This window comes from Salmo trutta, chromosome 11 (genome assembly GCF_901001165.1).
Source record: "Salmo trutta chromosome 11, fSalTru1.1, whole genome shotgun sequence".
NCBI lineage: Eukaryota > Metazoa > Chordata > Actinopteri > Salmoniformes > Salmonidae > Salmo > Salmo trutta.
Window position 1 is genome coordinate 5,763,949 of NC_042967.1, and position 24,667 is coordinate 5,788,615.

Genomic DNA, 24,667 nt, shown 5'->3' on the forward strand with positions numbered 1-24,667 from the left:
ATCCCACTAATATGTCTGCTGTGAGGAAGGCAGTTCATTAAAAAGGTTGTGTGGGCTATGTTCTCTCTCTCTCTAATTCTCTCTCCCCTTCTGTCTTTCATTCACTCTCTTTCCCTCCAGCTCTCCCTAGCCCCATTACCCTTCTCTGTGTGTGTGTGTGTGTGTGTGTGTGTGTGTGTGTGTGTGTGTGTGTGTGTGTGTGTGTGTGTGTGTGTGTGTGTGTGTGTGTGTGTGTTTGTGTGTCTCAGTGAGTGAGTCCAGATGCCGTGAGCCAGACCACCTACTCAAAATAGTCTGTCTCACAGTAGAGGGTAGGTCCATCTGTCCAAATTACCTTTACAATCAACCCAGAACATCAGCAGTTTACGTGTTGGATTAACGTTGTTAAGGGCTAATTCCAAACCCTAGGGTCTTGGCTTGGTTATTGTTAGCATATTTATCCTTTAATACAAGTAAATTAGGCTCCTAATTATGAGACTGATTTCCGCTGCGCTATCATTCTGGAAAAGATACCATTGAAGCTGTTTTTCCCGAGTGGTGTTGCAGAAAAACCCATTTTAAAGTAATTGGATCATATTCAACCAGTCAGAAAACAGAAGCCACAGCGCCGCATTTTGCAGAAGTAAAACAAGCACTTGCCGTCTTTGCAGAGAAAGGCACATCGAGTACCAAGACATAAACCAACTTGGTCTCACAGTCTTATGTCAGAATTAGACGGTCGTCCATGTTTCTCAAAAATCAACTTTAGAAGTATATTATTGTAGTGTTTAAGGTTAAGTTTAGGCATTAGCTTAGAATTTTTAAGGTTAGGGTTTAAAACCTGTTGGGGCTAGGGGGCAGTATTTGCACGGCCGGATAAAAAACGTACCCGACTCTTGCCCAGAAACGAGAATATGCATATAATTAGTAGATTTGGATAGAAAACACTCTAAAGTTTCTAAAACTGTTTGAATGGTGTCGGTGAGTATAACAGAACTCATATGGCAGGCCAAAACCTGAGAAGATTCCATACAGGAAGTGCCCTGTCTGACAATTTGTTGTCCTTCTGTTGCATCTCTATAAAAAATACAGCATCTCTGCTGTAACGTGACATTTTCCAAGGCTTCCATTGGCTCTCAGAAGGTGCCAGAAAGTGTAATGGGGTGTCTGCTGTCTCTGGGCGAAGAACAGCAGGAGAATTTGTGAGTGGTCAACCTGGGGACAGTGACACTGGAGATTTTTTTGTCACGAAATGCGCTCGCGCGTCACCCTTCGGATAGTGACCTGAACGCACGAACAAAACAAAGCTAGTTGAATATAACTATGAATTATTTGGAACCAAAACAACATTTGTTGTTGAAGTAGAAGTCCTGGGAGTGCATTCTGACGAAGAACAGCAAAGGTAATCCAATTTTTCTAATAGTAATTCTGAGTTTAGGTTGTCCCAAACTTGGTGGGTGTCAAAATAGCTAGCCGTGGTGGCCGGGCTATGTACTCAGAATATTGCAAAATGTGCTTTCGCCGAAAAGCTATTTTAAAATCTGACACCGCGATTGCATAAAAGAGTTCTGTATCTATAATTCTTAAAATAATTGTTGTGTATTTTGTGAACGTTTATCGTGAGTAATTTAGTAAATTCACCGGAAGTTTGCGGTGGGTATGCTAGTTCTGAACATCACATGCTAATGTAAAAAGCTGTTTTTTGATATAAATATGAACTTGATTGAACAAAACATGCATGTATTGAATAACAATGTCCTAGGAGTGTCATCTGATGAAGATCATCAAATGTTAGTGCTGCATTTAGCTGTGGTTTTGGTTTTTGTGACATATATGCTTGCTTTGAAAATGGCTGTGTGATTATTTTTGGCAGGGTACTCACCTGACATAATCTAATGTTTTGCTTTCGCTGTAAAGCCTTTTTGAAATCGGACAATGTGGTTAGATTAACGAGAGTCTTGTCTTTAAAATGGTGTTAAATAGTCATATGTTTGAGAAATTGAAGTTATAGCATTTTTGAGGTATTTGTATTTCGCGCCACGCAATTCCACTGGCTGTTGACTAGGGTGGGACGCTTGCCCAGGGAAGTTAAGTTGGCGCGTTAACCCCAAAATCTTAAAGTTAGCCGTTAACTCAGAATGGTTAAGGTAAGGGTTAAGGATTGGGTAGGGTTGAACAAAAATCTCAAAAACAACTTTCTATCACTGGATTCACTACTTGCAACCTTTGGAATCAGAGGCAGATGCTTAGCAAACCGCCCTAGCAAAACCAAAACCTAATTTAAGTTAACTGCGCTCACTGTTGCCCCTAGTGGCCGGTTTCCACATCATCTCCCGACGTCCTTGGACATGGATGGACGTTGAATACTGACTTGTATCCTGATGACCGGGCTGCAAAAGCATTTTAGCTAACATAGCTATCTACTTACTACCTTGGCTTCAGCAAAGAAATGCCAACTGAACTAAAGCTATATAGTGCCTGTAAACAGTGGCGCTTCGCGTTCGCCATCGACTAAACCACCCCCATAGTTCATCAAAGCAGGCTGATTGGTCCGACAAAACGGTGAGGGCACCAAGCTCACATCTTCCGCCCATAGCCAGATGTAATCCATGTTGCAAAACAGAATGTAAACCCGTAAGACTTCTGGGTGGTTGTAGGTTACAGGTTAGTGTCATTAAGATTAAATCGATTTAGCAAAAGCCACTTGTTCACGATAGCAGCAGCTTCATTTTGACATCTTGTTCATAGGGCTATCTATATAGATACAATTTGATTGATTGATTGATTGATTGATTGGGCACTACTCAAGTAATTCAGTTTGACGGGACAGTGTGTGTCCCAAATGGCACCCTATTCCCGATATAGTGCACTACTTTTGACCAGAGCCCTAAAGTGCACAAAAGGGAACAGGGTGCTGTTTGCGATGCAAACACTGTGTCTGACCCAGCAAGGCTACTATATGAGGCTACTTTGTATGTCCACCATGCTTTTAGCTTGTCATAAAATGTTAACATATTGCCCTGAAAGCCTATATGAAGTTAGACCCATTACTACCTGTCATAAGGTTTGAATGTGTCCATATGCGGTAGTAAAAAATATTATCCAGACTAAATTGTTAGTGAACCAGGAATAGACTTGAGTTAAATTGAAGAGAGGGCAAAGGTTACTCCAAAAAACATGGTCCCTGCATGATACACGCACACACATAGTCAGGCGCGGGTTCACGTTCGCACGCACACGTACAGACACAATTGTCCCAGCGTCGTCCGGGTTTGGCCGGGGTAGGCCGTCATTGTAAATAAGAATTTGTCCTTAACTGACTTGCCTAGTTAAATAAAGGCTACATTCAAAATAATAAATGACCCCAGAATGCTGTGTGGTCAGAAACGTGATTTCCCCCATCCTAATGAGCACTTCCCTCAGCAGTTTCCCTCCTGCTGAACTTATCCTTCTGTGGACTGAATCCCTGTTTGTCTGATGTTTAATTGTGCGTGCATCCAAACCACCACATAGTTCATGTCAGTTCTCATTGGACATGATTCTCAGTTATCTGAACCATGAGAGGTCAGATGTGTGTGTGATGTGTGTGTGTGTGTGTGAATGTGGACATCTTTTTCCATTAAACATCCGCCTCATCCTTGTTCTGACCAGACGTTCTGTAGTGGTTGCTACCGGCCTTAAGCCAGCACCTAAGGTTTCTTATTACATTCATGGTACCTTCGATTCTCTACAACCCTACCCCTATTTTTTTACTGCTTAATCTCATGATACACTACAGACAGAGAGAAAAAGAGAGAGAGGGAGAGAGAGAGAGAGAGAGGGGGGGGGGGGAGGAGAGAGCGAGAGAGATTTACTGTTCGATTTTTGTTTATTTGACTTTTGTTTATCCATTTCACTTGCTTCGGCAACGTAAACATACATTTCCCATTCCAATAAAGCCCCTTGAATTGAATTGAATTGAGAGAGGGAGGCAGAGAGGGAGGAGAGCTAGAAGGAGGGAGGGAGAGAGTGCAAGAGAGAGAGATGTAGGGAGGGGAGAGAATGAGAGAGAGAGAGAGAGAGAGAGAGAGAGAGAGAGAATGTATGGAGGGGAGAGAAAGAGAGAGAGAGAGAGAATGTAGGGAGGGGAGAGAATGAGAGAGAGAGAGAAAGAGAGAGAGAGAGAGATTCTGAGTTATGAGACCTTTTGACAGTGTTGTGATCTGTTGAGTTTTCTATCATCCTCTTTGGGTCTGATACTGACCAAGCAAACCCAAACACCCCCAAACTATTTCAGACAATAGAGAATGAGTGGTAGAACCAATGCATCCAAACTTCTTAGTCCAAACAAGAATCCTAGTCACAGTGGAAGTGAATCTCACAAAGCATCCGCAAAAAAACAGAATCATACACATGGTTCTGCTGCGTTATCAATCAATAATAAATCAATGGTTTGAATAAAATACAAAGGCACTGAAGTCAGCAGAGAAGGTAAGGGGAACAGAGTACACACTGCACACACTTCTGAATGAATGAGAGCAAGAGAGGGGGGGCGAGACAGACTGTGTGTGTGTGTGTGTGTGTGTGTGTGTGTGTGTGTGTGTGTGTGTGTGTGTGTGTGTGTGTGTGTGTGTGTGTGTGTGTGTGTGTGTGTGAGTGAAACAGAACAAAGACACAATTAGACCCAACCAAATCATGAGAAAACAAAAATATAACTACTTGACACATTGGAAATAATTTATTCAAAAATTGAGAAAACTAGAATCCTATTTGGGCCTAAACAGAGAGTACACAGTGGCAGAATACCTGACCACTGAGACTGACCCAAAATTAAGGAAATATATGATTATGTACAGAAGGCAGACCTGGCTCTCAAGAGAAGACAGGCTGTGTGCACAATGCTCACAAAATAAAGTGGAAACTGAGCTGCACTTCCTAACCTCCTGCCAAATGTATGACCATATTAAAGACACATATTTCCCTCAGATTACACAGAGCCACAAAGAATTCGAAAACAAATCCAATTTTGATAAACTCCCATATCTATTGGGTGAAATACCACAGTGTGCCATCACAGCAGCAATATTTGTGACCTGTTGCCACAAGAAAAGGGCAACCAGTGAAGAACAAACAACATTGTAAATACAACTTAGATTTATTTTCCCTTTTGTACTTGAACTATTTGTACATCATTACAAACACTGCATATAGACATAATTTGACATTTGAAATGTCTTTTTTCTTTAGGATCTTTTGTGAGTGTAATTTTTACTGTTCATTTCATATTGTATTTTTCACTTTTGTTTATGATAAATTTCACTCACTTTGGCAATGTTAACATATGTTTCCAATGCCAATAAAGCCCTTGAATTGAATTGAGAGAGAGAGAGAGAGAGAGAGAGAGAGAGAGAGAGAGAGGCTGCCTATTTCGTCTGGTCTACTTAGATTACTGTATGTCTTCACTGAGTTCCTAGAACATAGAACAGATACAGGCATGACGCCAGTGCCTCTGGGCCCTCTTTTATTACAAGGGCCTCTAAAAGGAAGGGACTGCTGATTTAGAATCAGGTCCCCCCTGTCCATCTAATCTCATTATCTTCCAAAAGGTAAAACTCATCCTACTCTGACTCTGAGACACTCAGTACAGTACAACTTTGGTGGGTGATATTTGTTGGAGCTTCATAAGATTGCATTGCCTAACAGTTGTTGCTGAAATACTTCCATACACTGGGATTACTGGGATTTCCATGGGGGGGGGGGGGGGGGGCGACCTTCACATGAAAGAGAGGAGATGGGATTGTGGGATGGAGGGAGAGAGAGAGAGATGAAGGGAGATGCAAAAGAGGTAGAGATATTTGTAAATGAAATGGCAGAGAGGGGAGTGAGAGGGGAGGGGAGCGAGAGAGAAAGAGAGAGACCTGCAAATAGGGAGGCAGAGAGAGAGGAGAGGGTGAAAGAGGTAGAGAGACCGGAGAGAGAGAAACTCCATGGACAGGAAGGATATGGAAGCTAGACAGGCACAAGAGAGTCATCTGAGTGTCACAGCTCTGGGGTGGGGTGTCAGAGGGGACAGATAGGTGTCAGACCCCAAGAAGACTAACAAAAAAGACATGTAGATGTACAAACTTTAACAAATATTTATCATTTTATATATCTGAAAGGTAAAATGTAACATTCAAATAGCAGATTCAGCATCTGTCTAGTCATATGGTCCATCTGGTTTCAAACATTTAAAAAAATATATTTTCTTGAACGTGAATTTACTATTTGCTTGGGAAATATGAGTTGGTAAGGAGTTCCATTCAGTGATAGCTCTGTATAGTGCCTTCGGAAAGTATTCACACCCTTTGACTTTTTCCACATTTTGTTACATTACAGCCTTATTCTAAAATTGATTAAATAAAAATTCTCAGCAATCTGCACGCAATACCCCATAATGACAAAGTGAAAACAGGTTTTTAGAATTTTTTGCAAATGTATTAAAAATTCAAAAACTGAAATACCTTATTGACATAAGTATTCAGACACTTTGCTATGAGACTCGAAAATGAGCTCAGGTGCATCCTGTTTTTATTGATCATCCTTGAGATGTTTCTACAACTTGATTGGAGTCCACCTGTGGAAAATTAAAATTGATTGGACATTATTTGGAAAGGCACACACCTGTCTATATCAGGTCACACAATTGACAGTGCATGTCAGAGCAAAAACAAAGTTATGAGGTCATAGGAATTGTCTGTAGAGCTCTGAGACAGGATTGTGTAGAGGCACAGATCTAGGGAAGGGTACCAAAAAATGTATGCAGCATCATTCCGAAATGGAAAAAGTTTGGAACCACCAAGACTCTTCCTAGAGCTGGCCACCCAGCCAAACTGAGTAATCAAGGGAGCTAGGCATGGGTCAGGAAAGTGACTAAGAACCCGATGGTCACTCTGACAGAGCTCTAGAGTTCCTCTGTGGACGTCTGGGGGAAACCTGGCACCATTCCCACGGTGAAGCATGGTGGTGGCAGCATCATGATGTGGGGACATTTTTCAGCAGCAGGGACTTGGAGACTAGTCAAAATCGAGGCAAAGATGAACAGAGCAAAGTACAGAGAGATCCTTGATGAAAACCTGCTTCAGAGCGCTCAGGACCTCAAGTTTCTGAATGTCCTTGAGTGACCCAGTCAGAGCCCGGACTTGAACCCGATCGAACATCTCTGGAGAGACCTGAAAATAGCTGTGCAGCAACGCTCCCCATCCAACCTGACAGAGCTTGAGAGGATCTGTAGAGAAGAATGGGAGAAACTTTTCCCAATACAGATGTGCCAGGCTTGTAGCGTCATACCCAAGAACACTTTTAAGGTGTGATCACTGCCAAAGGTGCTTCAACAAAGTACTGAGTAAACGGTCTGAATACTTATGTAAATGTCATGTTTCATATTTCAAAAATGTATGAGGGTGGGACAATTTAATAAATTTTAGAATAAGGGGTCTGAATACTTTCTGAATTCACTGTATATAACTGTTAATTTGAGAAGATTTGTCCTTGGTCCGTAGGAGCAATATAAAATGGGGTGATGGAGGGGGTGATGAAGGGGGTGATGTAAGGGGTGATGGAGGGTGTGATGGAGGGGATGATGAAGAGGGTAATGGAGGGGGTGATGAAGAGGCTGATGAGGGTAATGGAGGGGTGATGAAGGGGGTGATGGAGGGGTGTTGAAGGGGTGATGAAGAGGGTGATGAAGAGGGTAATGGAGGGGTGATGAAGAGGGTAATGGAGAGGTGATGAAGGGATTAATGAAGAGGGTAATGGAGAGGTGATGAAGAGGGTAATGGAGGGGTGATGAAGAGGGTAATGGAGAGGTGATGAAGGGATTAATGAAGAGGGTAATGGAGGGGTGATGAAGGGATTAATGAAGAGGGTAATGGAGAGGTGATGAAGAGGGTAATGGAGGGGTGATGAAGAGGGTAATGGAGAGATGATGAAGGGATTAATGAAGAGGGTAATGGAGGGGTGATGAAGAGGGTAATGGAGGGGTGATGAAGAGGGTAATCGAGGGGTGATGGAGGGGTGCTGAATTTCTCAACCTCTCTCATTCTCCTCCTCACTTACTCTCTCCCTCTCCCTGTCTCTCCCTCCTGCTCTTTCTTTCCCTATTCTCTCTCTCGCCCTCTCTCTCTGTCTCTCTCGCATCACTGTGCTCTGAAGCATTGCGCAGAGGTCCAGAGGCGAGCTTTACTATTTCGTTGGTGTTTTTGTAGTTGACTTGCCACTGTCTTGTTTTTGTATGTTACCACAGTGACTGGAGAGCCCAGCGGGGCCAGAGAGAGAGAGAGGTGTATTCTGTGAGACAAAGGGATGAAGCGATCGCTAGTGGTATGTGTGTGTATGTGTGTGTGTGTGTATGTGGCTGAGAGCGAGGGTTATTTATAAGTACGTCCCTGTGTATTTTGAGAGGGATGTCTAGGCACGAACCAATGAGATTGTTCGATTCGGTCTGAGAGGTGAAGCGACAGAATTCCCTTGCTTTGCTGTTTTTTTTTTTAGGAACTCATACATACAGTATGCTTGTAAACATATGCATATGCTCATACACACACATGCACACCACACACACCACACCCCATGGAGTATGTGGAACAGTGGAGGCTGGTGGGAAGTGCTATAGGAGGACGGTTGCGTGGTTGCCATATGTTTAATCTGTTTGATACCAGTCCATCTATTCCATTCCAGCCATTACAATGAGCCCATCCTCCTATAGCTCCTCCCACCAACCTCCATGGATGTAGAACCACGAGAAAGGACAAGAGAATCACCATTATCCCAAAACACCCCCTGCCCCCACCTCAACATTATCACTCTTCAGAAAAAAACGATCAATACTTTCCTCTCTTTCCTTCTCTTCCCTCCCTGCTATCCAGCACAGTTTCTTATTTGTATTTTGGACACATCCTCTTTGGGGCATTTAACATCAGCCTTTGCAGATAGTGGTTAAGCTTTCTCCCTTGCCGCTCGCTCCCTGTCTTTGAAAGCTATTGTTTGGGGGAGCGCCACACAGGGTCGATTGCATTGATCGGAGCTCTGGGTGTCTCAGAGTAGGAGTGCTGATCTAGGATCAGGTTCGTTCTAGAATCAGCTAACCTTATTAATAATGAGCAAAATACTAAACTAATCCTAGATCACCACTTCTGAAACAGTTTGTGAATACGGCATCTGAGATTCTCTTTAAAAGGGAGATGACTGGAGCTGGAGGGGAGAGGGAGCTAGGAGTGAGAGGGAGGCAGAGGGGAATGGAGAGAGAGGTAGAGGCAAAGGGGGAGGGAGAGAGAGGTAGAGGCAAAGGGGGAGGGAGAAAGAAGGAGTCTGAAAAAAGAAGGGAGGGTTGCCATGTCAAAGTTCTCTCATTCAGATTTGGCAGCCCTGTGGGGTGTTTTTCTTTTTCTGTTGTTCTGATGATGTGGTTCACTGTGGCCGTGCAGATTGCTGGGCAGGTGGTGGCAGTGTCTTGTCCTTGAGTGCTCACACATTCATAGAGTAAACATACCCCCAACAAATGTAGCATACAGACAATACACGCACACACACTCGCACACGAACAACCGCTGACATGCACACTAACACACATTGTGAGACTGTCACTGACATGCGTGGGCACACATACACACTCACTGTCAACAACAGGAGGGAAAAGAGGACCACTATCACCGCCTTGTGGAGAATAAACAGTAGGTCCCTTTTCAGCACATCACATGCAACAATGAACCTGACAACCACAGCCTCCATTATCCGTACTATTCCACTATGTTCTCAGATAATAATATACTGAACTTACCGTCTTTTCGGAAATGCTCATATCTTCCAATAACTGAGAGTCCCAACAAGGACACTTGTGTTGTTGGACACAAATATGTCAGGACACACGTCATTTGATGTTGGTGAGAGGTTTACATTTTATTTCATCACAATCTTCAGGGCATACATTTATAATACTATCACTGTGAGAGGTCTTCATTTCAAGGCTTTTTCTAGATCTAGGATCTAGTGGGGGGAAATGCAAAACTGACCATAGATCAGGGGGCAACTTCACCCTGCATGCATTTTCGGATTGGCTCACCACCATGCTTTACGGGTAACCCAATTAGTCACTAATAACCAATTTCTCATCAAAGAAAGATCTAGAGCCCCCATAGGAGACTGATTAGCCTGGAAGAGGCTGAAGTTCTGTCTATATGATTTGGGCACTTTTACTGAACATTTGTTGCCAATACACTTAAAGTCAAAGAAGAAGAAATGTATTACTTTCAAATCAAGGTAGATATGCAAAGATATGAGCTCTCTAGTACATTTATATGGCTATGTCCCAATTATCTCTCCTTCCTCTCAAAGTGTGCACTTATTCACTTTAATTCACTGATTGAAAAGGAAATGACTGGTGCAAGAAACATGGTAGAAACTCCCCTCTAGCCCATGTCTCCATTAATCCAATGCTTTTAGATTCATAGGAAGTAGTGAAGTGCCCTTCAGGGGAAATTAGATATTATTGGGACGCAGCAAATGAGTGCTGATACTGATTCCTCTACTACAGTTTGATCCAGATGCCATTCTCGGGGCGAAGGATGAGCTCCCCTAGTGGATTGAGGTCTTCCCGCTTCTGACACGCCTCCATGTTGAAGTAGCGCAAGATGGATGCCAGGATCACCTTCTCCTCCATCACGGCAAAGCGCTGACCTGGGGGCAGGGGTGTAAAGAGAGCATGTGAAGATACACACTTTTAATCCTCCATTTTGTTTTAATTATGTCTTGTTTTTTGTTGTTGTCTGAAGTTAAACTTTAGTTTGTCACTATCATTATTAAGGTAGTGATAGCTTGTAAGCATCTTCATTGGACAGGCCCACTGTAGTGGACAGTCTACTTTTAAGCTGATAAAACATTGATCAATACCTGTGATATTGTACAACACAATCCTTGTTTTATTTTAAATCTTTTATTTTGGCTTCAAGTTGAAAATTGCTGCCAAAGGTGACCAATCTTGTGTCATTAATCTCAAATGGAATGATGTTGATTTACCAATTTTCTAAAATGTTGTATTACTTTAAGTGCTACTTTAATTGAATGTATTAAATGTCTCCTATTCTTACCAATGCAATTGCGGAGTCCAGCGGAGAAGGGAATGAAGGCGTAAGGATGTCTCCCGACACAGTTTTCCGGCAGGAAGCGCTCCGGGCGGAAGTCCTCTGGCTGGGGGAAGTGGCGCGGGTCATGGTGGAGGGAAGACCACCAATAACTCTGAAATCTCCATCCCTAACTACAACATTTTCAGACAAGATAGAATGTCCAAAGGTGGCGGTGTTGCAATCTACTGCAGAGATAGCCTGCAGAGTTCTGTCCTACTATCCAGGTCTGCACCCAAACAATTTGAACTTCTACTTTTAAAAATTCACCTCTCTAAAAACAAGTCTCTCACCGTTGCCGCCTGCTATAGACCACCCTCTGCCCCCAGCTGTGCTCTGGATACCATATGTGAACTGATTGCCCCCCAACTATCTTCAGAGCTCGTGCTGCTAGGTGACCTAAACTGTGACATACTCAATCTAAGCTTGATGCCCTCAATCTCACACAAATTATCAATGAACCTACGACGTACAATCCCAATTCCGTAAACACGGGCACCCTCATAGATATCATCCTAACCAACTTACCCTCTAAATACACCTCTGCTGTTTTCAACCAAGATCTCTGCGATCACTGCCTCATTGCCTGCATCTGTAATGGGTCAGCGGTCAAACGACCTCCACTCATCAATATCAAAAGCTCCCTGAAACACTTCAGCGAGCAGGCCTTTCTAATCGACCTGGCCCGGGTATCCTGGAAGGATATCGACCTCATCCCGTCAGTAGAGGATGCCTGGTTATTTTTTTTAAATGCCGTCCTCACCATCTTAAATAAGCATGCCCCATTCAAGAAATTTAGAACCAGGAATAGATATAGCGCTTGGTTCTCTCCAGACCTGACTGCCCTTAACCAACACAAAAACATCCTGTGGCGTTCTGCATTAGCATCAAACAGCCCCCGTGAAATGCAACGTTTTAGGGAAGTTAGAAACCAATATACACAGGCAGTTAGAAAAGCCAAGGCTAGCTTTTTCAAGCAGAAATTTGCTTCCTGCAACACAAGCTCAAAAACGTTCTGGGACATTGTAAAGTCCATGGAGAATAAGAGCACCTCCTACCTGCTGCCCACTGCACTGAGGATAGGAAACTCTGTCACCACCGATAAATACACTATAATTGAGAATTTCAATAAGCATTTTTCTACGGCTGGCCATGCTTTCCACCTGGCCACCCCTACCCCGGTCAACAGCACCCTACCCAATCTGGACCCTTTCTTTCTAAAATTATCTGCCGAAATTGTTGCAACCCCTATTACTAGCCTGTTCAACCTCTCTTTCGTGTCGTCTGAGATTCCCAAAGATTGGAAAGCAGCTGCGGTCAACCCCCGCTTCAAAGGGGGGGACACTCTTGACCCAAACTGCTACAGACCTATATCTCTCCTACCCTGCCTTTCTAAGGTCTTCGAAAGCCAAGTTAACAAACAGATCATCGACCATTTTGAATCCCACCGTACCTTTTCCGCTATGCAATCTGGTTTCAGAGCTGGTCAGCCAGGATCAAGGTCCTAAACGATATCTTAACCGCCATCGATAAGAAACAGTACTGTGCAGCCGTATTCATCAACCTGGCCAAGGCTTTCGACTCTGTCAATCACCACATCCTCATCGGCAGACACAACAGCTTTGGTTTCTCAAATGATTGCCTCGACTGGTTCACCAACTACTTCTCCGACAGAGTTCAGTGTGTCAAATCTGAGGGCCTGTTGTCCGGGCTTCTGGCTGTCTTTATGGGGGTGCCACAGGGTTCAATTCTTGGGCCAACTCTCTTCTCTGTATACATCAATGATGTCGCTCTTGCTGCTGGTGAGTCTCTGATCCACCACTACGCAGACGACACCATTCTGTAGACTTCTGGCCTTTCTTTGGACACTGTGTTAACAACCCTCCAGACGAGCTTCAATGCCATACAACTCTCCTTCCGTGGCCTACAACTGCTCTTAAATACAAGTAAAACTAAATGCATGCTCTTCAACCTATCGCTGCCTGCACCTTCCCGCCCGTCCAGCATCACTACTCTGGACGGTTCTGACTTGGAAAATGTGGACAACTACAAATACCTAGGTGTCTGGTTAGACTGTAAACTCTCCTTCCAGGCTCACATAAAACATCTCCAATCCAATCCTATTTTGCAACAAAGCATCCTTCACTCATGCTGCCAAACATACCCTCGTAAAACTGACCATCTTACTGATCCTCGACTTTGGCGATGTCATTTACAAAATAGCCTCCAACACCTTACTCAACAAATTGGATGCAGTCTATCACAGTTCCATCCGTTTTGTCACCAAAGCCCCATATACTACCCACCACTGCGACCTGTACGCTCTTGTTGGCTGGCCCTCGCTTCATACTCGTCGCCAAACCCACTGGCTCCAGGTCATCTACAAGACCCTGCTAGGTAAAGTCCCGCCTTATCTCTGCTCGCTGGTCACCATAGCTGCACCCACCTGTAGCACGCGCTCCAGCAGGTATATCTCACTTGTCACCCCCAAAGCCAATTCCTCCTTTGGCCGCCTCTCCTTCCAGTTCTCTGCTGCCAATGATTGGAACGAACTACAAAAATCTCTGAAACTGGAAACACTTATCTCCCTCACTAGCTTTAAGCACCAGCTGTCAGAGTAGCTCACAGATCACCGCACCTGTACATCGCCCATCTATAAATAGCCCAAACAACTACCTCTTCCCCTACTGTATTTATTTTTTTATTTTTTTTGCTCCGTTGCACCCCAGTATTTCTACTTTGCACACTCATCTACTGTCAAATCTACCATTCCAGTGTTTTAATTGTTACATAGTATTTACTTCGCCACCATGACCTATTTATTGCCTTTACCTCCCTTATCTCACCTCATTTGCTCACATTGTATATAGGCTTACTTTTCTACTGTATTATTGACTGTATGTTTGTTTGTTGTTCCCACGGGGGGCCAGCACAGAAAAATAATGTATGAAATGAAATGTATGCATTCACTACTGTAAGTCGCTCTGGATAAGGGCGTCTGCTAAATGACTAAAATGTAAATGTAATGTAAATGTTTTACTCCATGTGTTACTCTGTGTTGTTATATTTGTCGAACTGCTTTGCTTTATCTTGGCCAGGTCGCAGTTGTAAATGAGAACTTGTTCTCAACTTGCCCACCTGGTTAAATAAAGGCGAAATAACAAAAAATAAAAAAATAAAGGGAGTAGGGCAAGATGATGGCATTGGCACCTTTGGGAACCTTGAACCCGTCTACAGGCACAACAGTGAAACACAAGCTATTCTATTAGGTCCACAAAAGGTATAAGTGGATATATGAACTAATGAACACAAAAAATATATAAAAAATAACTAATCGACATGACTGAAATGGAAAGGTGCTGGGTTCACCATGGTTGTAGGTTCATCTTCTATATGGCACAGACCAGCTAACAATTCTAGGGAGAGAGAACATTTTTGTAGTGTTACCTGTTATTTTTCCCTGATGTTTGAGTGTCCATTTTTCGTTAGTTACAGGAACATCCTTTGTATTGGCAAAAACCTCCTGAGAACCTATTTAGCATGTGAATGGCTTACCAAGAAAAACTTCCAAAAGTACTAATTTGAGGAAGACGTTAGGTTGATGCCTAAACATCAGTCACATGTACAATGGATTATAGTGAGCAAAATGAATCATCCTGCCTTTTTTTTGTTGAGTGCTCCAACTCCTTTTTACCTCGAATTAGTCATTTTGGAATTTTCTTGGTAAGCCATTCTCATGATCTTTTTCATTGTTGTTGAGCACCCCTCCTTTCCTTTTTTTGTCAAACCTTGAAGAACCACTTGAACTCTAACCTATTTAGAATGTTTTTGCATTACAGGTAGGAGAACAGTCCTTTAACGTCAAGCAGAATTTATCCAGAATGTGGTTACCATGTTCTCAGAATATAGCCTACATTATTAATATTCTAGACATGTCCAGTTTCCTGAGGGTTAAGAGAATATTCCATCAAAATCACACCAAACATATACAGAACATGGTTGCCATGTTCTCAGAATATAATATATTAATGTTCTAATCACATTTCAAGAACATTCATGTGTCCAGTTTTCTAATAGTTAGGAAAATATTTTATCAGCATCACACCAAACATACCCAGAACGTGGTTACCATGTTCTCAGAATATAAAATATGAACATTAATATTGAATATTCTGAGAACATGGTAACCACATTCTGGGTAAGTTCTGTTTGACATATTTTTCCTTTGTTAGTCCTTTCTTATTTCCCCCTAACCCAACCACCCCTCCCCTAATTGGAGTAAACTAATGGACAACAACACTTAGGCTTCTACATACTATATCCATTTTACGGACACAGTATATTTTACATTAGTTATCTTTTGTTTGTTTTTAGTCCCATCCTTCAGCTCCACTCAACCCCTACCATCTATCTCTGAAGACCATCCAGTCTTTTTCAACTGTGCTGTTTCACAAAAGTTCAACCTTTCTATTCTCATAGTTTCTACAGAATGTAAATTAAAGATAAACATTTTTGTTACGAGTATTATTATGTTATTAATCGATTGACTATGACTTTTCAGATCACCCAGCAGTGCTATTTGCAGAGTTAACTCCAGGTAAATGTTTCAATTCTTCAGCCATTCCTGAACCTGTGACCAAAAACAAGCTACATATGGACAGTACCAAAACAAATGATCTAATGAGTCTGTCTCTTCGCAGCAAAATCTGCAGAGCTGGGATGGTTGTATTTTATTTATTACAATTTTCTTTAAAGAATTTTGGTCTTTAATGCGGGGCCGGCAGACAAGTTCATTACTTTCTCCCCCTTCCACTTGCCTCTTCCATTTTTTTGCGGTAATGCTGCAATTAGTTGTTTGTAATTTTGGATAGAGCAGACGTTTCCATATATTTTTGTTAGCTGCATGTGTGACAACTCCACAAGTCCTATTTATGATATCATTTACAATGATTAAAAAGAGTTTTTACGTTTTTTTATCACTTAGTAAATTTGAGTTTAACCATAACATATGTTGTAATGTTTGTTCTGTCTTTTCTGGTGAATTCAACTGAAATGGCAACCAACTTTCTATGGCTTGTTTTAAAATTAGCGATTTGGAAATGATGCAGACAATTACATTGATAGAAGCCCCAATCTGAGGCATCCCGAGTGGCGCAGCGGTCTAAGGCACTGCATTGCAGTGCTAGAGATGTCACTACAGACCCAGGTTCAATCCTGGGCTGTATCACAACCAGCTGTGATTGGGAGTCCCATAGGGCAGTGCACAATTGGCCCAGCATCGTCCGGGTTAGGGGAGGGTATAATACCAAAAAAAGAAGCCAATCTATTTGCAATATTAAAGCTGCATATAAAGCACACCAATTTGATATGCCACAGAACTACTTCGGTGTGACTGTGTTTGAACTCACTCTGACCCGTGAGAGAAGGATTTGAACAAGAGTCAGCATTGACGAGAACCAAAAGGCCCCGGGCAGAGAAAACAAGATAGAAGCAGAAATAGCGACGGTACACTGGAGGGTTATAATTACCAAGTGCCTCCTGCAGAGCCCATTTTCTAGCAGTAACGCGTCCAGCTCCTCCAAAAAGAGCTCCTCTAAATCCCAATTACCTGTCTCTGCTCTCTTTCATCACTGTCTAAATCAACTGCAAAAAAATACATATTTTAACCCTCTACTGCATGCATTATGAAAGAACCATGCAAAGAAAATCAAAATTGAATTTGTTTTTCTAATGTAAAATGTCCACAAATAAACACATGTAAAATCTCTCTCTCTCTACATATGTATATACAGAGAGATCTGCATGGAGGAAAGGGCCAAAATACCAGTAACAGTGTGTGAAAACCTTGTGAAGACTTACAGAAAACGTTTGACCTGTGTCATTGCCAACAAAGGGTATATAACAAAGTATTGAGATATACTTTTGTTATTGACCAAATACTTATTTTCCACCATAATTTGCTAATAAATTCATAAAAATCCTACAATGTGATTTTCTGGATTTTTTTTTCTCATTTTGTCTGTCATAGTTGACGTGTACCTATGATAAATTACAGGCCTCTCTCATATTTTTAAATGGGAGAACTTGCACAATTGGTGGCTGACTAAATACTTTTTTGCACCACTGTATATACAGTTGAAGTCGGAAGTTTACATACACCTTAGCCAAATACATTTAAACTCAGTTTTTCACAATTCCTGACATTTAATCCTAGTAAGAATTCCCTGTCTTAGGTCAGTTAGGATCACCACCTTATTTTAAGAATGTGAAATGTCAGAATAATACTTCTTTCATCACATTCCCAGTGGGACAGAAGTTTACATACACTCAATTAGTATTTGGTAGCATTGCCTTTAAATTGTTTAACTTGGGTCAAAAATTTCAGGTAGCCTTCCACAAACTTCCCACAATAAGTTGGGTGACATTTGGCCCATTCCTCCTGACAGAGCTGGTGTAACTGAGTCAGGTTTGTTGGCCTCCTTGCTCGCACGCTTTTTCAGCTCTGCCCACAAATATTCTATGGGAATGAGGTCAGGGCTTTGTGATGGCCACTCCAATACCTTGACTTTGTTGTCCTTAAGCCATTTTGCCACAACTTTGGAAGTATGCTTGGGGTCATTGTCCATTTGGAAGACCCATTTGCGACCAAGCTTTAACTTCCTGACTGATGTCTTGAGACGTTGCTTCAATATATCTACATACTTTTCCAACCTCATGATGCCATCTATTTTGTGAAGTGCACCAGTCCCTCCTGCAGCAAGCACCCCCACAACATGATGCTGCCACCCCCGTGCTTCACGGTTGGGATGGTGTTCTTCGGCTTGCAAGCATCCCCCTTTTTCCTCCAAACATAATGATGGTCATTATGGCCAAACAGTTCTATTTTTGTTTCATCAGACCAGAGGACATTTAAAAAAAAGTACAATCTTTGTCTCCATGTGCAGTTGCAAACCGTAATCTGGCTTTTTTATGGCGGTTTTGGAGCAGTGGCCTCTTCTTTGCTGAGCTGCCTTTCAGGTTATGTCGATATAGGACTCGTTTTACTGTGGATATAGATACTTTTGTGCCTGTTTCCTCCAGCATCTTCACAAGGTCCTGTTGTTCTGGGATTGATTTGCACTTTTCGCACCAAAGTACGTTCATCTCTAGGAGACAGAACGCGTCTCCTTCCTGAGCGGTATGATGGCTGCGTGGTCCTATGGTTTTTATACTTGCGTACTATTGTTTGTACAGATGAATGTGGTACCTTCAGGCGTTTGGATATTGCTCCCAAGGATGAACCAGACTTGTGGAGATCTTTTACATCTTTTATTCTGAGTTCTTGGCTGATTTCTTTTGATTTTCCCATGATGTCAAGCAAAGAGGCACTGAGTTTGAAGGTAGGCCTTGAAATACATCCACAGGTACACCTCCAATTGACTCAAATGATATCAATTAGCCTATCAGAAGCTTCTAAAGCCATGAAATCATTTTCTGGAATTTTTCAAGCTGTTTAAAGGCACAGTCAACTTAGTGTATGTAAACTTCTGACCCACTGGAATTGTGATACAGTGAATTATAAGTGAAATAATCTGTCTGTAAACAATTGTTGAAAATTACTTGTGTCATGCACAAAGTAGATGTCCTAACCGACTTGCCAAAACTATAGTTTGTTAACAAGAAATGTGTGGAGTGGTTGAAAGACGAGTTTAAATGACTCCAACCTAAGTGTATGTAATCTTCTGAGCGAGTGAATGAGCGAGTGAAGAGCTTTGATCACTTGTGGGATTGATATGACCCACAATTCAATGCAAACTGTAGTCAGGTGTCATACTCCGGTGCCCGCAAAGTAAATCAACACGTCTGCATTTTCGGAATGTCAGACAAAATTATGACGCTAGTGTCACGTCCTGACCAGTATAAGGGTTATTTGTTATTGTAGTTTGGTCAGGATGTGGCAGAGGGTATTTGTTTTATGTGGTTCGGGGTGGTGTTTTTGGTAGAGGGGTATTTGATTTATGTATTCCGGGGTTTTTGGGCACTGTTCCTTGTTTATGTATTTCTATGTTTAGTCTAGTTAGTTGTATCTCTATGTTTAGGTTAATGGGGGGTTGGACTCTCAATTGAAGGCAGGTGCTTTCTCGTTGCCTCTGATTGAGAGTCCTATATATGGGTATGTGTTTGGTTTAGTGTTTGTGGGAGATTGTCTCTTGTTTTGCGTGTGTGAGCCTTACAAGACTGGTTGGTTGGTTGGTTGGTTGGTTGTTCGGTTGTTCGTTCGTGAGTTCTTCGTTGTTTGTTATTTTGGTGTTTTCTTGGTTTCAATAAATATCAAGATGAGCATCCACATTCCTGCTGCGTTTTGGTCCTCCTTTCCCGACAACAACCGTGACAGCTAGCTTGCTAAAAAATGTATATGGGTTTTCCTTGTAATATAGTGAAGACATCAAAACGATGAAATAACACATATGGAATCATGTAGTAACCAAAAAATTGTCAAACAATCTAAATTGAGGTTCTTCAAATTAGCCACCCCTTCCCTTGATGACAGCTTTGTCATCAGGGCATACTTTACCCCATAATGACAACGCAAAAATAGGTTTTTAGAAATGTTGGCAAATTTATTAAAAATAAACCAGAAATACCTTATTTCATAAGTATTCACACCTTTTGCTATGAGACTCGAAATTGAGCTCAGGTGGTTCCTGTTTCCATTGATCATCCTTGAGATGTTTCTACAACTTGATTGGATTCCACCTGTGAAGAATTCAATTGATTGGACATGATTTGGAAGGGCACACACCTGTCTGTATACGTTCCCACAATTGACAGTGCATGTCAGAGCAAAAATCAAGCCACGAGGTTGATGGAATTGTCCGTAGAGCTCCGAGACAGTATTGTGTCTAGGCATGGATCTGGGGAAGGGTACCAAAAAGTGTCTGCAGCGTTTTTATTTTACTAGACAAGTCTGAACACAGTGGCCTCCATCATTCTTAAATAAAAAAAGTTTGGAACCACTTAGACCCTTCCTAGAGCTGGTATGACCACCATTTGCTTCATGCAGGGCAACACATCTCTTTCATAAAGAGTTTATCAGGCTGTTGATTGTGGTCTGTGGAATGTTGTCCCACTTCTCTTCAATGGCTGTGCGAGGTTGCTGGATATTGGCGGGAACTGGAACACGCCTGGACACGTACATGTCGATCCAGCGCATCCCAAACATGCTCAATGGGTGAGTATGCAGACCATGGAAGGGGACATTTTCAGGTTACAGGAATTGTGTACAGTTTCTTGTGACATGGGGCTGTGCATTATCATTCTGAAACATGAGGTTATGGCGGCGGATGAATGGCAGGACAATGGGCCTCGGGATCTTGTCACGTACCTCTGTGCATTCAAACTGCCATCGAGAAAATGCAATTGTGTTCATTGTCCGTAGCTTATGCCTGCCCATACCATAACCCCACCATGGGGAGCTCTGTTCACAACGTTGACATCAGCAAACCGCTCGCCCACACAACGCCATACATGTTGCCTGCGGTTGTTAGGCCAGTTGGACATACCATTAAATTATCTCCCAACAGCTCTGATGGACATTCCTGTACTCAGCATGCCGAATGTACACTCCCTCAAAACTTAAGGCATCTGCGGTATTGTGTTGTGTGGCAAAACTCAACATTTTAGAGTAGCCTTTTATTGTTCCCAGCACAAGGTGTGTGAGGTGTGTAATGAACATGCTGTTTAATCAGCTTCTTGATATGCCACACCTGTCAGGTGGATGGATTATCTTGGCAAAGGAGAAATGCTCACTAACAGGGATGTAAACAAGTTTGTGCACAGAATTTGAGAGAAATAAGCTTTTTGTGCATTTGGAAAATTTCTGGGATCTTTTTTCACTTCACATGTTGCGTTTATATTCTTGTTCATCTTTTTTTAAGTTTCATTTTAATATTTGTTGCCGTAACAATAGGCAACTATTAATAACATAAAAAAGTTTTTGTTATGTAAATGAGGTGTTTGAATTATAAATGTATTGTTTCCTTCACACTATCTGAAATGATTTTCTTGTAAAAACAAGATTATCATTATTGTAATGTTAAAAATATTAAACAGAATTGTTTTGTCCACGCATATATAACAAATATATTCTCTTTGTTCTTCCCCTGAACAAGGCAGATAACTCACTGTTCCTAGGCCGTCATTGTGTCACAAAAAATGTCGTACTGGAGAGAAGAGGACCAAGGCGCAGCGGGTATGTGGATACTCATGGTTTTAATTTCAAAAGAGTAAAGTATTCACTGACAAAACAATAAAGATGACAACAGTTTTACAGGCTATATAAACGCAGTGCAAAAACAACTACCCACAACCCCAAAGAAAAACACACACCACTATATAGAACTCCCAATCAAAGGCAACTCAACACACCTGCCTTCAATTGGGAGTCTAATCACCAACACAAACCCCTTAATAACATACAAAAAACCTGCCACATCCTGACCCAAAACTGATACCATACCTCCCTCTGCTGGTCAGGGCGTGACAGTACCCCCCCTCAAGGTGCAGACCCCGGAATGCACCTAACAACAGAAAACACAAAAAAAATGTAACCCCAACAAAACCAATAAACAATAACCCCTAAACAATAAGGGAGGGAAGGGAGGGTGGCTGCTGTCAACGACGGCACTGTGCTACACCCTCCCTCCCCAACCCACCCATCCTGGAGGTGGCTCAGGTGCAGCCCTTGGCTGGATGGATGACCGCTTATTTCCCTGGGTGCAGCTAAATAGTCAAAAGCCCCTTTTTGATTGACTGATGATTTACATTGGAGGTGAAGGAGTGGAGGACCTTGAGGCTCCTGTTGTGCTCCCAACCCTCGCCAAAGTAGTTGTAAAAAAAGTAATGCCAGAACCATGGCATCCTCTGTCGCCGTGTGATGATGTCACTCATCCTGGGGATAGTAGAAGGGATGCGAGGGAGAGAAAATGATATTCATTTGATGCAATTTGATTCCGCTCTATTACATTTTCTGCAATGAATATTGTCCCCAAACGTCTGTTAATTTGTAGCATTTGCAGAGTATAACAAAATGCATGGTACAAGTTGGCTACTATTTGCAACCAACTACCAACAGTGCAGACAGAAGGACACTGTCAGAATGCTCAAGGAAGCAGGAGGGTTGAAGTCAGGTGCAGGAGACACAAGTCCGTGAACACTAATTTTTTTATAAATAATCCACGCTTGCCAAAAACAGGTAGGGCTGGGCAAGGTAAAACAAATACCCATAAACAGCCCAAAACACACTGCCACAAAACCCACAGGCAGAAGGGAAAAAAAACACCTGTTCCCCAGACGTACAACCTGACGAAAATAATCACGCACAAACACAGACATACCTTGCTAGACTAAATAACCCCCCCCCTACTAATAACTAAACCAAAACAGGTGCGTGCCTACCTAGACCTAACCAACAGAAAGTGAAACAAAAAGCATCGATGGCAGCTAGTAGGCCGGCGACGACGACCGCCGAGCGCCGCCCGGTCGAGAAGGGGCGCCACCATCCGTCGGTGTCGTGACAGACACAGAGAGAGAGAGAGAGAGAAAGATATGCAGGGACAGTGAGAAATGGTCGGCCGTCGATACCCTCTTCTTCAAAACAACACTGGGCATGACAACATCTGTCGGTTGCATTCAGGACGAGGTACTCACTTGTACACACATCGGACATACTCTGAGTCATAGTTACTCTGAGCATAGATTTTCTTCCCCATTGCAGTCTCTGAAAGGAAAGTCATATACAGAGATATTTATTCTAAGTTTGGTTGCAATTTTTACACATCTTTTTAGTTGACTTGAAATTGCCACAAGAATAGGAAATCTTTTTAACACACTGAGCCTTTGGACCCGCTAGAACCACCCCACATCCTTACCCTGACCCACCATAGATAATGTCGAGGGCACAGAGGGTGACGTGGTTAAAACAGTTGAAGGGGCCCTTGCCTGCCTCCTTGTCCAGCTTCTCCACCAGCACCTCGGCCTGCTCGTTCATCACCTCCAGGAACTCCGTCAGGATGGAGAAGTGGAAAGTGGGAGTGAGCAACTTCCGACTCCACTTGTCCCCCATGCTGGGGAGAGGGAGGTGAGGAGCGAGGGAGGGAGGGGGGAAAAATAGAGGAAGAGAGAGACAGAGGGGTGAGGGGGACAGAGAGAGAGAGAGAGAGACGGTGACAAAGAAAGAGAGTGAGACAGAGAGACAAAGAAAAGGAAGGGAATCAGAGAGAGGGAGATGCAGAACAAGTGATACAGAGAGAGTGTGAGAGATCGACAAAAGTTCAGAAAATATGGAGGGAATGCGTTGACTGGAAAGTATTGACGTTTCTCAGAATGTATCGTTCTTTGTCATAAAAAAGGAAGTGTTTTCCTAATAATTATCGAAGGCTTATCTAAGAATTTCATGTTCTTATCCTGCGTTATAATACATATTTTATGTTTTCTCAAATGCATATACATTTGATCTTTATCGAATGTGATCTGTTTTGAAACACCCACCTGGTCAGTAGACCAGTGCTGAGCCAAGGGTGCAGGAAGTTGTAAGTATAGACCTCGTCCATATGAACACGGTTGTTCAGAACTGTCTATAGAATTGAATCAAATAGACAATAGAATAGGAAATAAAATATTGTTTATTCCTTTTCTCAGAGGGAACGTTTGTCACGACTTTCGCCGAAGTCGGTCCCTCTCCTTGTTCGGGCGGTGTTCGGCGGTCGACGTCACCGGCCTTCTTGTCACGTCCTGACCAGCAGAGGGAGTAATTGTATTAGTTTTGGTCAGGACGTGGCAGAGGGTTTGTGTTTTGTATGCATTTCTACGTTCTGTCTAGTTTCGTTTTTCTATGTTTAGGTTTGGGTGTTGGACTCTCAATTGGAGGCAGGTGTTTCTAGTTGCCTCTGATTGAGAGTCCTATATATAGGTGTGTGTTTGGTTTGGGTTTTTGTGGGTAGTTGTATTTGCACTGCTGTTTGTTTAGCCTGCAAATCTGTTTGCTGTCGTTTTTGTTCATTTTGGTAGTGTTCTCTTGTTTTTTAATTAAACCTTTTATGATGAACACTAACTCCGCTGCACCTTGGTCTCTCTTCCACGACAGCCCTTACACTTCTAGCCATCGCCGATCCACTTTTCATTTTCCATTTGTTTTGTCCTTGTCTTACACACCTGGTTTCAATCCCCCAATTACTTGTTCATTATTTAACCCTCTGTTCCTCCATGTTTGCTTGTGAGTGATTGTTTATTGTATTGCGGTCCGTAATTGTGGCCTTGGATTTACTGACGTGTATTGTGATTATTGTTGAGTAAAATTGCGTACGTTACTCATATCTGCTGTCCTGCGCCTGACTCATCTACATCAGCTACACACAGACGCATTACAACGTTGGTCATTGGCATGGCATCATCATCAGCAAACAGACAGTTAACAGCAAATATATAAAAACTTAAAAACCCCATTCTACATAAAAAAAATAGCTGAAGCAAAGTGAATTATTTTTGCTTTAGTAAATTACGTTTTTATGGAAAAT

The 24,667-nt window shown here is 42.4% G+C and overlaps 1 protein-coding gene across 1 annotated transcript; it reads right to left on the reverse strand.

The window, feature by feature from the left end:
• Positions 1 to 10,522: 10,522 nt before the first annotated feature.
• On the reverse strand, positions 10,523 to 23,764 carry LOC115201982 (cytochrome P450 4V2-like). The gene is made up of 7 exons (XM_029765847.1): positions 23,643 to 23,764; positions 23,034 to 23,218; positions 22,803 to 22,872; positions 21,877 to 22,044; positions 14,300 to 14,371; positions 11,082 to 11,215; positions 10,523 to 10,671 (listed from the first exon to the last, which is right to left on the reverse strand). Exons 1-7 carry the CDS (start codon positions 23,702 to 23,704, stop codon positions 10,523 to 10,525), a joined length of 840 nt encoding a protein of 279 aa, XP_029621707.1. The 5' UTR covers positions 23,705 to 23,764.
• Between the last annotated feature and the right edge of the window lie 903 nt (positions 23,765 to 24,667).

What these genes read in the sequence shown, in the direction of transcription:
- LOC115201982 (XM_029765847.1), bottom strand. Translation starts at nt 23,704, where the DNA reads ATGGACGAGGTCTATACTTACAACTTCCTGCACCCTTGGCTCAGCACT. An exon ending in TATGTCCGATGTGTGTACAA is followed by an intron (nt 22,045 to 22,802) that starts GTGAGTACCTCG and finishes TACTATCCCCAG; the next exon opens with GATGAGTGACATCATCACAC. An exon ending in AAGGGGCTTTTGACTATTTA is followed by an intron (nt 14,372 to 21,876) that starts GCTGCACCCAGG and finishes CTAATAGAATAG; the next exon opens with CTTGTGTTTCACTGTTGTGC.